The sequence below is a fragment of the Micromys minutus genome (genome assembly GCF_963924665.1).
Source record: "Micromys minutus genome assembly, chromosome: 19".
NCBI lineage: Eukaryota > Metazoa > Chordata > Mammalia > Rodentia > Muridae > Micromys > Micromys minutus.
In genome coordinates, this window is record NC_137954.1 from 29,944,361 (window position 1) to 29,956,672 (window position 12,312).

General features: G+C 41.5%; 1 protein-coding gene across 5 annotated transcripts in view; it reads right to left on the reverse strand.

Annotated features, from left to right (window-relative positions):
• Positions 1-12,312, reverse strand: part of DOCK10 (dedicator of cytokinesis 10) — a gene marked incomplete at both ends in the record, with an annotated part of 250,532 nt that overhangs the window by 8,092 nt on the left and 230,128 nt on the right. For all 5 annotated transcript variants that reach the window (XM_080932737.1, XM_080932735.1, XM_080932736.1 and 2 more), the window contains 3 exons: positions 3,621-3,811; positions 5,680-5,890; positions 8,418-8,564. In XM_080932737.1, coding sequence (XP_080788863.1) covers positions 3,621-3,811; positions 5,680-5,890; positions 8,418-8,564 — 549 coding nt within the window. The remainder of the gene's footprint in view (positions 1-3,620; positions 3,812-5,679; positions 5,891-8,417; positions 8,565-12,312) is intronic.

Sequence of the window (12,312 nt, forward strand, 5' to 3'; positions counted from 1 at the left end):
TACCCAAGATACAATCCACAGATCACATGAAGCACAAGAAGTTCAATGAACAAAGAGTGGATGCTTCAGTTCTTCTTAAAAGGGGGAACAAAATATTCTTAGGAGGAAATATGGATCAGAGGCTGAAAGAAAGGCCATCCAGAATCTGACCCACTCAGGAATCCATCCCATATACAGCCACCAAATGCAGACAAAATTATGGATGCCAAGAAGTTCATGCTGACAGGTGCCTGATATAGTTGTCTGCTAAGAGGTTCCACCAGAGCCTGAGAACTAGAGTCAGATGTTCTCATCCAACCAAATGGAGGAGTTAGAAAAAGGACTAAAGGAGCTGAAGTGGGTTTCAACCCTACAGGAAGAACAATAATATCAATCAACCAGACTTCCCAAAGCTTCCAGAGACTTAACCACCAACCAAAGAGTACACAAGGAGGAATCCATGGCTCCTGTTGCACATGTAGCAGAGGATGGCCTTATCAGGTATTAAGGAGAGGAGAGGCCCATGGCTCTATGAAGGCTTAATACCCCAGCATAGGGGAATGCTAGGGCGTGGAGGTGGGAGGGAGTGGGAGGTGGATGAACACTCTCATAGAGGCAGGTAGAAGAGGGATGGGATAGGGAGATTCCAATGGGGAAGCCAGAAAAGGGGATAATATTTGAAGTGTAAGTAAAAAAAATACCCAATAAAAATGAATTTAACAACCCATAATTAATATTTTATAAGTAGAATATTAATAATTATTTTTATTAATAAAGCAGCAGCAGAAATGAAACCATGACAGAATGGGAGCTAACATTGTATCTGAGTCAGATGCCCTTGAACATTTGCAGTGCAGTGGGCATAGTCACTGGTGCCACAGGCCCTTTGATTCTCCAGGTCCATTCTCCATCCAACTCTGTGCCCAGGGCTGCTCACTCGTCCTGCCTTAACGCTCAGTATGAACGTATCCATTTACTTCAGTGTTTTCGAGTCAGTCAGTGGGGACTCAGAGAAATGGGCACGAGTTGAGCATCTCAGTGCCAGCATCAGTGATTCTTCCTTTACTCACAGGACAAACATGGCAGGGAAAGGCATTGCTACTGGCCTGATTTTATCTACGGCTTTCTGCTTCCTTCTTTCTATTTAATTATTTTAAAAAATCTGTTTTTGACATATTTATTACATTTATTTATTTACTTATGGTGTGTGTGTGTGTATGTGTGTGTGTGTATATGTGTGTGTGTGTGTGTGTATGTGTGTGTGTGTATGTGTGTGTGTGTGTGTGTGTGTGAGTGTATGCGTGTGTGTGTGTATGTGTGTGTATGTATGTGTGTGTGTGTGTTTGTGAGTGTATGTGTGTGTATGTGTGTGTATGTATGTGTGTGTGTGTGTTTGTGAGTGTATGTGTGTGTATGTGTGTGTATGTGTGTGTGTGTGTGTTTGTGTGTGTGTGTGTGTATGTTAGAATAAGTGCCATGATGCACATAAAGAGGTCAGAGGACAACTTATGGGAGTATCATTTGTCTTCAACTCTGTAGGTACCAGGGATTGAACTCTGGTCTTCAGGCTTGGCAGCAAGCACTTTTACCTGCTGGGCCATTTTACAGCCCTTCCTTATCTACCTTTCTCTCTCCTATTTGCTACCCCCTCCTCATGCATATTTGAATGTGTGCTTATGTGCACAGGCAGAGGCCAGAGGAGTACATTGCGTGTCCTGTTCTTCCACTCTCTGCCTTATTTCCTTGAGAAGGGCCTCTCACTAAACCGGATCTAGCTGATAACCAGCAAGCCTCCCATTCCTCATCTCCATCTCCTGCCCCCCTCCCACAGCCTTGGGGTTACAGGTGTGCACCATCATCATTGTCATTGTCATTATTATTATTATTACTATTACTGATATTTAAAGCAGGTCCTTATGTTTACACAACAAATGCCCTTACTGAGCTATCTTCCCAGCTCTAAGACATTACAACTTCATTCACTGTGGGATTTTCATGTTAATTTAGAGTTTTAAAATTAGTCTATTAAGATGCTATTTTATGTCGATTACTGATTAAATGCTGTCTTCTCCACAATGAGGGACATGTCGGGACCCAACCCCATCTTTCTTCTCAGAGCACTCAGGAGAAGCCAGGCCTGTCCCTCATTAGTGGGCCCTTGCTTTCTTTGTTCCCACCAGCCCTCCTGTGCTAGCGTCATTCGTTTTAGGGGTGGATGTTCAGCTGAGTGTGACAACTGCCTCTACAGACACTGAAGCCACCAGTTTTCCTCAGTTGGAACCTTCATTTTATTCTCGTCACCGGCTATCCATTCTCTATGCCACTGTCATAGCTCGCATAGGCCATGGGCACTAAAGCACGCTCTTCAACTATTAAACATTCTTTTTTAAAAAAAAAAACAAAACAAAACTATTTTGTAATGAAACAGGTCTATATGGAGTGCAGAATTTATTAATTGGTTAACTTAGTTTTTGGGGTATATGATATAGGAGGGTCAGGGAGAAGAGATTTTCCTGAAGCCAAATTTAGTATGTCTGTGGATGTTTTAAGATTTTAGGATGATTGAAATCATTTATATAATGAATCTCAGTCATTTGTACACACCCCACCCCTACCACATGTATCATTTTCTTCTACTGGAGTTTTAAATTTAGATTTAAAATTTTATTCCTGGAGAATTTCAGACATAATTATACTGTATTATCATCATACCCACACCCCTAACTCCTCCCAAGCCTCCCCAACTCCCCTGGAAATAATGACCTATATTTATTATTGTTTTGTGTACACACATAAATTGTAAACTCGAGCACACACACACAGACACACAGACACACACAGACACACAGATACACACACATGCACACACACAGACACATACAGATGCACACATACACACAGACACACAGACACACACAGACACACAGATACACACACATGCACACACACACATAGACACATACACATGCACACACACACACACACACACACACACACACACACACAGACACATAGACACACCATCTTTAACCTCCCAACAACCTCCTAAACCTGATTAGTCTCATGCACTTGTATCCCTGGGCTTGGGGGCTGACCATCTGGGCTCAGGTGACCCAACACAGTGCTTTTGAGGTAGAAGTGGGGTCTTATGACCCTTTCCCTCACCTGGCAGCCTCAGATGGTTAATGCTGTCAAGTGACAGAATACAATATCATCTAGAAAGTCAATTTCTGATGCATGCCTGTGAGGGGTTTTCAAGATTAGTTTAACTGGGATGGGAAGATGCACCATAAGTGTGGGTAACAGTCATTCATGGCTAGAGAGAAGAGAGCTCACCTCTTTTTTTTTTGACTGGGGGCACACTGTGACCAGCCACTTCATGTTTCTGCCCGTATACCTTCCTTACCTTGATTGATGGCACACTCATAAACAGTGACCCAGAACAAGCTCTCCTACCCTTAAGTTCTTTATTCTCTTTTTTGGAAATGTTTGTTCACAGCAATGAGAGGAGTGACTAATACTGACAGAGTGTTTCTTATATACACCATAGTAAAAAGATGATATAAAAACAGATTTCCAGAGCACTTGGAAGCAAGTTTCTCTGGCTGTGTGAGTCTGGACTCTGGCTGATGCTCACTGACCTTCACGCTCACACTGCCCTGGAGTTTGAGCTGCAGTCGGATCATGTCCACTTCCTCTGTCGTGCACAGCTGATTAAGCTCAGAGACCTTCCTGGACATCTCATCAATTGCCACTTCGATAGGATTCAGTTCTGTGCTTGACTGGCTGATGACCTGGATCCTCTTCTTCACGTAGGGGAACAAGTGGCTTGCTACACACAAAGGACACACGAAGAGATTTAAAGGGGCAAAGAAAAGTCCCAGGTTCCTCTGGAGGTCCTCGGGATTTCAGATTGTTTCCGGGAACGTATCACATTCTGTCTGTGTGGGTGTCTGTGGATGTGAGTTATTTTTAGCCTAGAGGTCATCCTGTCTTACCTTTCTTGGTTTTATCCCCAGCTACATCTCACTGTTCCTTTTCACCTTCACTAGCTCACAGCAACTGTACTGAGGCTGTGTTAAGACAGTTAGAGTAGCCCAACCCTGAAAGGATCATAGCATGCACTGAAACTGGCCACTGTTACAAAGTCCTCATGAACCTCCATGGGCTGGTTTGTGGCAGGCACATGTGTAGCACAGGGCACATGTATGGCTTCAGTGGGAGAAGATGCATTTAATCCTATGGACACTTGATGCCCCAGGGAAGAGGGATGCTGGTGGGGGTCAGGTAAAGGTGAGTGGGGGAACACCCTCTCAGAGGTGGGGATGGGGTGAAAAACTTGGGGAGGTGGGACTGGGAAGGTGACAACTTTTGAAATGTAAACAAATAAAACAATTTAATAAATATTTAAAAAATTTTTTTCAATATAGAATAGAAGAGTTTTGCTCTAGATGCTTCTCCCTTTGGGTCAGCTTTCTGAAGGCGAAATCTTTGTGATTCATCTAAAAACTGGGCTCTCTCATCATAGCTGAGAGTTGTCTTCCCCAGAAGGTTCATTAGTTTCTCTGAGGGCTTTAGCATCCCAGACCATACCCCTATATTTTAAAACATTTATTTGTTTATTCAGCCTTCCCTGGAAGTTCTTTCTTTACTTGGGTCTTTGCTCTACTCCACTCTGAATACTGTGAAGGCATGGTTGTGTTTTATTTATATGGATCACCAGGAGGACCCTGAAGCAGCCCAGCCTCTAGTCAGCACTCAGTGTCTGTTAAAAAAAATGAAAGGGTGGCTACTTCACAGAAGAGATGCTGCAAGCATAGAATTAGGTATTGTAGATCAAGGTGTACTTTCAGGGAAGAGCTGGAACCCTACGGTGGGTAGAATTTTACCCTAAAGCTGATCATAGCAATAGCTGCTAGCTTGGAAGCAGGTAACAGAGGGTTCATGGAGAGAAGGGGAGAGTTTAGTGATGGTGTCTTTACCATGGCATGACACTTGTGAATATCTCAGCTCAAGGGCGAGGATGTCGTACTAATTCTATTGACAGTATCTTCTCAAAGTTACCCCTCCTCCCATTTTAGTGTCATTTTGACGTGAAATATGACTATGTAGTCCAGGTTTGCTTTGAACTTAGGCTCCTTCTCACAACTAGAATTAGAGGTGTTCACTACCACAGCTGGCTAAGAGGCTTCCTCTTAGGAGAACATAAAGAGGGAATGAACCTGCTGTTCCCTCAAACAACTCCAGGTCAACATGTTTTGGAAGCTTATCTGCAGGATTAAAGTAATTTCATATGTGTGTACCTATGTACAGATGCACTTGTGCATGTGCACGTGTGTGTGTGGAGGTCAGATATCAACATGAGAATTTCTACCTTGTTTTAGAGATAGAGCCTTTTTTTAAAGATAGTGATTTGGGGCTCCCTGATTAGGTTAAGCTAGCTGGTCAAGGAGTGCTAGGGACCCACCCATCTCTCCCTCCCTAGTGCTGGAATTTTCAATACATGACTGTATGCCTTACTTTCTTTGGTGGGTTGTAAGATGGAACTTATGTTTCCATGCTTATACACAAGCACTTTCGTAACTGAGCTGTCTCTCTCACCCCTGCAACAACTCATATGCAGCAACACACATATCCAGCCTAAAAGAGTGTCTTAGCCTTGGGTGGGGAGGTTTCCAGGAAGCCAGGCCCTGCACTTACTGGTCAGGACTGTCCTCCGTTTACACTGCTCCGCCACGCCACCATGCTTCTTGCCTGACAGAGTGAAGGGTGTCTCAAAGACAAAGCGATTAATGTTGTGATGCATTTCAAAATCTGTCTTCCGGTCCTCTATTTCCTTTTCTTCAAAGAATGGTGTGACATAGGTCACCTGAATATAGGCATATTTGGGATCCAGATCCTTGGGGTTTACCTGTGTCAACACATTAAGGGAAAAATAGCAAAAGTAGTGAGCTGTAGGTGATTTTCGAGTTCCGTTGCTGCCTCCTGGTGGATAAAAAGCACGTTTGTTCTTTAGACCACAGAAGACTTCATCAGACTACAGAAGAAAGTGGGCAAGGAGCTGGCTCTGGTAGCAACAGGGCTAGAGCTAGCTCAGCCTACCATGCCAGAGCCAGACTGCTTTGTAAATCTTTCAACACAGATTCCTGCCTAGGGTGTTGCTTAAACTTTCATTCTATCCCTTTGGCAGTAAGTCACCCTGTGCAGAGTGAAAGTTTCTTGAAAGTGGAAACAAATCACTTTGTTCCTCTATGGGGAGGCCATGTACCTAGACTGGTGTTCTTGGCTTTGGATGGTAACAGAGATGTAGAGGAAGGCTCCTTGTCTCACTGGCAGATTACCCGATTGCCTGTTAAATTACTGCAAATGTTTGTATTTTCATTTTTCGTGTGTGTGTTTGCATGTGTGATATGCATTTTATGTGCACATTTATGGGTGTTTATGCAGATATGAAGGCCTTGGAGCCATCTTAAATTTTCCACCTTATACACTGAGGCAGGGTCTCTCAGTGAAACCTATGTCTCTCATAGCTCACCGATGAAAGATGAGGTTAGTCTTACTTTTCTGTTCACTATAGGGAATCATAGACCCCTGCCTTTGGATGTAGAAATTGCACGGGGGGCACCCGTCATGGGTTTCTGGGGATGTGAGCTCAGATTTTCATGCTTGTGCGGCTTGCTTTAACCAGCTTTACGTACTGGGCCATCTCCTCAGCTCCTGGGTTCTGTAATTGCCATATCTTAAACCCTTTATCAGCAACAAACCATTTCCCCAACTTCTTTGGCAGCTCTACTCTGGTTTCCAGTGTTATTAACAGGAAGGAAATGGCCTAGACAGCTCAAGGAGAACTGAGGAAAACTTTGAGCTTAAGAAGGATGATTCTCTGTGTGCTTGTTGAAATCATCTTGGATTTTGGACCTGCTTTCAATTTTCTCTGTCTTTGTATCCATTTACTTCTTATCCAGTTCTAGAGATCTCAGGAACCTTCTGGATTTGTTCTATAATGTTACTGGTGTTTATATGGTAGGGCAGGCATAACTGTAATAATTTTACATATTAAAATAGAGGTTCCGGATAGGTTGCTAATAATCACCAGCTGAAATGAGGTAGTAGAGAGGAACAAAGACCCAAGCTATTCTGACATTAAATATACCCCCTTTGTCTCATCTTTGTGTTTACTTTTTTCATCTGTATGGGTCACTACTATAATAGTTCTGCCAGCTTTAACAGAGAAGGCAACCATATCTTTCAAGCTAAGAATGACGGATATATTTATAATGACTTATACCCAGACCCAGAAATTTTGTGTCAAACTTTCAGCTTTGTAAAAGAAAGCAGGAAAGAAAAATGACCTTTTCTGGGTAGCTTTATACCTTTGGTTACAAACCAACTTTCCCTCTTGGTCATTTTGTCTAATCTGTCGTTCAAAGACCTCCCTTTTTAAACACAAGTGGTCCTTCCTTCCAACATGGGTTGGGCTCCTATAAATGTTCATCACTTTCAGCAACACATCTTACCCTGATATTGTCAGCTTAGTGATTACCCTCTCTGGGTAGCAATGGCCAAACAAATGGAGCTGCTTACAAGCACCTGCCCTGGGCTTTTCCCATCTTGCTCTGTGACTGTTCTCATGATGTTTCATTGCATTCTGTTTAATCAACCACCCACATAAGTTTTTCCACATATATGAACTGGGACTTCTAGAAGAAGAGATTCTGTGCCCCAAGTCCTAGCTCTGGGTGCAGCATGTAAGTAGATGCTTGCTAGAAGTTGGCCAAAGAATGATAATGTATGAGAAGGTTGGGAGTAGTTTAATGAGAAGATGCATTGCTTCCTGGAGCAAAGCAGAGCTTCTTTGGATTCTCTCAAATTAATACCATGTAAATGCAAGTTGGGTTCTATTAGAGGACAGCTCACAAAGGCCTCCTGAACTGGGTAGACAGACAAGTTTTCTTGATTTTCCTCCAACTCCAATTCAGCTACTTCAACATTGTAACTGCTATTTAAAAGCATATTAATTATGGAAAGAATAGAAGACTTGCTTGGTTGTTTCTAAAAATGATATAAAAATGACTGAAGTAAAAGGTTATAATCTTGCTGGAGAGATGGCCCAGTGGTTAACCATGCTTACTGCTCTTAGATCGGGTTGGCAGCACCCACATGGAGGTTTACAATCTACAGTAACTCCAGAGTCCTGAGGATCCAATGCCCTCTCCTGACCTCTGTAAACTCAAGTACAAACATGGTATTCATAAACTCATGTAGATACAGACATGAAAAAATCCAAAACCTCAGCAGCCAACCAATAAGCCAACCATCTCAAACACTTTGGATAGCTCATCAGGCATGACCTATCAGCTAGGAAATGAAAATCAGCTGCTAAGAAATACAATGAACCCAGTCAAGTCACATTGTGTGAACACTGTTAGTTCCCTTACCTTGTTGGAGTCTTGAATTATCTTCACGTTGTCTGCTCCAAATTTGTCTGCATAGAGCTTGAGAAGTCTTTGTGAAATCTCCGAGAGACCTGTCAGCTTAGGCTCTTTGTAGATATACTCTTTACCTTCCTCCTCCTCAAAGAATCCCTAGGGGAGACACACAGCGAACCCCTGGCTTTATTAGAGGACTCCAGTGGCAAATCACAGGCAGATTTACAGTAAAATAAAGTTCCTGTCATTCAGTTGTCTGAAGCCATTAATTAGGAGTCCATGAAATTCAAACCACAACTGAGTACTACTCAGCTATCAGAAACAATGACTTTATGAAATACCTAAGAAAAATGGATGCATCAAGAGAATATCATCCTGAGTGAGGTAACCCAGTCACAAAAGAACAGACACAATATGCAGTCACTGATAATTGGATACTAACCCCAGAAAGTTCTGAATACCCCAGAAACAACTCACAGGCTATATGACAGTCAAAAAAAAAAAAAAGAAAGAAAACCTCAGTCCTTCTTAGGGAAAAAAAAATGTTTAACACCCTCACCCTCTCAGAGTGTGGTACACCTGGACCTTAATTATTAATAATCCAAGAGGTAAGATAATAGCCTTGTGGCAATTTTTGGTATTCACAGATCATTATGCTTAATCTATACTCAACAAAAATATCTGTTTCCATATTATGTTCTGTCCTACATGTACTTCATGCTTATGGTAACTAGTGGGATTTCAATGCATGCTATCAAACCTCTAAAAGAATTAAGTACTGACAAAAATATTCATATAATGTTATGCCAAAATACCTTTAAAAATCTGTATATATATATCCTTTTTTAAAAAAATAAAGTGGTAAGAAAAAAAAAGAAATTCAAACCAGAAAGGGAGAAAGTAAGAAACAAAGAATACTGTGTCATAATCAGATACCAGCATAAACATTAGGCAAAGGAATGTCAGAACCTATCCTACACATAGTTTTCCTACTTGGAAAAATCAAAGGAAGAATTTGTTTGCATATAAGTTGGAGGAAGAATGCCCTCTTGTGGTAGTCTTAAATAGAACACAGCATTTTGAGTGATGGTCGACAATTTTTAGAGCCTTCATTATCATTATGTCTTCTGTAAGTCTTTAAACTCAGACCAGGTGACACCATATGGCACTCGAGGGTACATACATGTGTTACTACCCATCCCCACACCATCCTGTGTAAAGACCTGTGATAATTTTCAGTGTTATTGTGACCAAAATTGCACATGATATGCCCCAATTACATGGTATTTAAAAGTACCGACATTAATATGTCTTCAAAGGTCGTAGGGTACAAGTTAGTTATATGTAACTTATCTACTCGGTTTTAAAACTCTTGAAAAGCTGGCGTTTTCAGGATTAATAATAACACCTGAGCATCATTTTTATTCCATGAGAGCCCAGTAGGTTTTGGCTTTTATAAATCTGTCTGGTTTGAAGCTAGGAAAAAAGAAGATTCCATTATCTGTAGATAACTAAGTGAGAAATTTCTTATAATTCATTCTCTTTGAAGAGACAGGAACATGTCTCCTTCTGACCCTGTGGAATAAATGTGGGCTCAGAATACCAGATGAGCTGAGAGAGAAGAACCTATTGGTTTCTTCTGATGGCAGAATTTACCTACAAATAAATAGATTTTGAGGTTTGTAAAACTACTGAGTCCAAGAAGAAATGACACTTTTCTTGCAGTCACACATAGACTCACTATGTTTGACACATACATATATATGCATAACACACATACACACACATGAAAATATAAGAAAAAATCCTTTTTTGGCTCAAATCTTCATTGCTTTAAAAAATTATGGAAAAATGTCCTAATGTTGTGTTTTCTCATGGATGGGGTAAGGTAATCTAAAATGGATGATTAAGCCCACGACTGTCTGGTATGGGATAGTTATATAACCCTTGTTCTCATGGAAGTGTGATCAACACTCTATTCATCATCAAAGAGGGCTATAGGTTTGCAGGAGCCTGCGATCCACCTCCCAGCTCTGTTCATGTTGAACAGGCCCTTCCTGTCTGCTGGTCTATCTTCCTGATTGGCACTGGGTTCTCAGGGCATGTCCAACCTTTGACACATTATCTTGCCTTTAGGAAGGGGATCACTGCATTTGCTGCAGAATGAAAATATAAAGAAAAAGGGAGATTGTTTACAGATCTATGTCTCAGGAAGATATGTTCCTCTCAAATATACTTGGCAAAGGCCCCCTCATTTTTTTTTTATAAAAAGTCTAATATTGAAAAAATATTTGAGAAACATTCAAACCCAAGTAACTGCTCTTGAATGCCTGTGTGACCCTGAACTGCTAGAAGGTGGTCTATGATATGGAGAACTTAGAAAGCTGAAATGCTGTTCCCTACCATTCCTCTTGACACCGTGGGGGTGAGAGGTCTGACTCTGCCCGTGGGACATCTGCTTGTTCTGCTGTTTCTACTGAAGACTCTAGACGTTTGCCAGATTCAAGGTCAGGAGTCAGTAGCTAAAACTGACAACCTGACAGATCGGAGAAGTAAGACTTGGGAAGGCAAACACCAGAATTCCCAAAAGCTCTTAGCCATGGCAACATTTACAATTTCAATTGCAACAGAGGGAAAAAATGACTGCAAGGTTCAGGAAATGACTTTACCTCCATTTGTACCCCTATCTCAGCCACATTCTACTCCTAACCTAGCATGAAGAGACATTTTCATGGTGGATTTTCTCCTGACCAATTTCTGAATCCTGGTTAGCAGGGAGCAGAAGGAAGCAGACCTTTGTGTGTGTGTGTGTGTGTGTGTGTGTGTGTGTGTGTGTGTGTGTTTGTGTGCGTGTGCGCTTGTATAGACATGAGTGGGGTGGGGCGTGTCTCACTGATAATTCTGAGATGGAAGTAAGATGAAAGAGGGCTAGCTGAATAAGGAATCTAATGTATTATATTTGTCAGGGTTTATGGGAGACACTTTTTGAGTCAGAACAATAGCAGACGTGGAAATGTTTAGAAAGGATCCTTACCTTTTGCTAGGAAACCCATCAAGGCTGGCAGAGGCCACTGAGCTGCAAGATGTGATCTGAGAGAAAGCTTCACTCTCAGACATGCTCACAGAGTCAGTGATTTACAAGTGGGTATGGGTGATGCAAACCAAACCAAGAGGCAGTTTCCCACTAGCTTTGTGTCCAGGTTGGCAGCATTTCCAGACAATGGGAAATGTGACCCATACATTGCTCTAGCTGGTTTGATTTTTTTTCCCCAAGGCATTTTATAATGCAGTATATACCTTAATGTGTTGTCCTTCTGAGGCAGCACATTCTAGTTAAGCAAGTAATTGGGGTCAGTAGAAGTAACACACACAGACTGTGAAACCTCATGGCAATCAATCTGGTTGAAAATCTACTTCAATGAAATGACAAATAAAATTATTAATTCCTCCTAGATTTTTTTATAAGTTCTTCAGAATATTGAGGTGTCCTTGGATCTGAACTAGGATGTCAAATATAAATGACCCTGCTGGAGAATGGTCCAAAGCTCACAAATTAAACAATGCAGTCCAAGAAAAATCAGTGTAGAAAATGTTAGTAATAGGCTAGTGAGAAGACACAGAAAACAGAGAAATTCTCTGTCTCTCTCTCTCTCTCTCTCTCTGACTCTGTTTCCCTCCCTCCCTCCCTCCCTCCCCCCTCTCTGTTTCTCTCCAGAGAGGGATGGATGAATGGATAGATAGATCAGTGAATTTCATATAGGCAAAGATCTGAAAAACTACATCACATTCCAAAATGGAGATGTTATTCATACATGTATGTTTCCAGCTTCCTTTCAAGTTCTTTTTCATTCACATTCCGAAATGCATCTACACTAAAGGAGGCATGATTGAGAGTCATTACAAT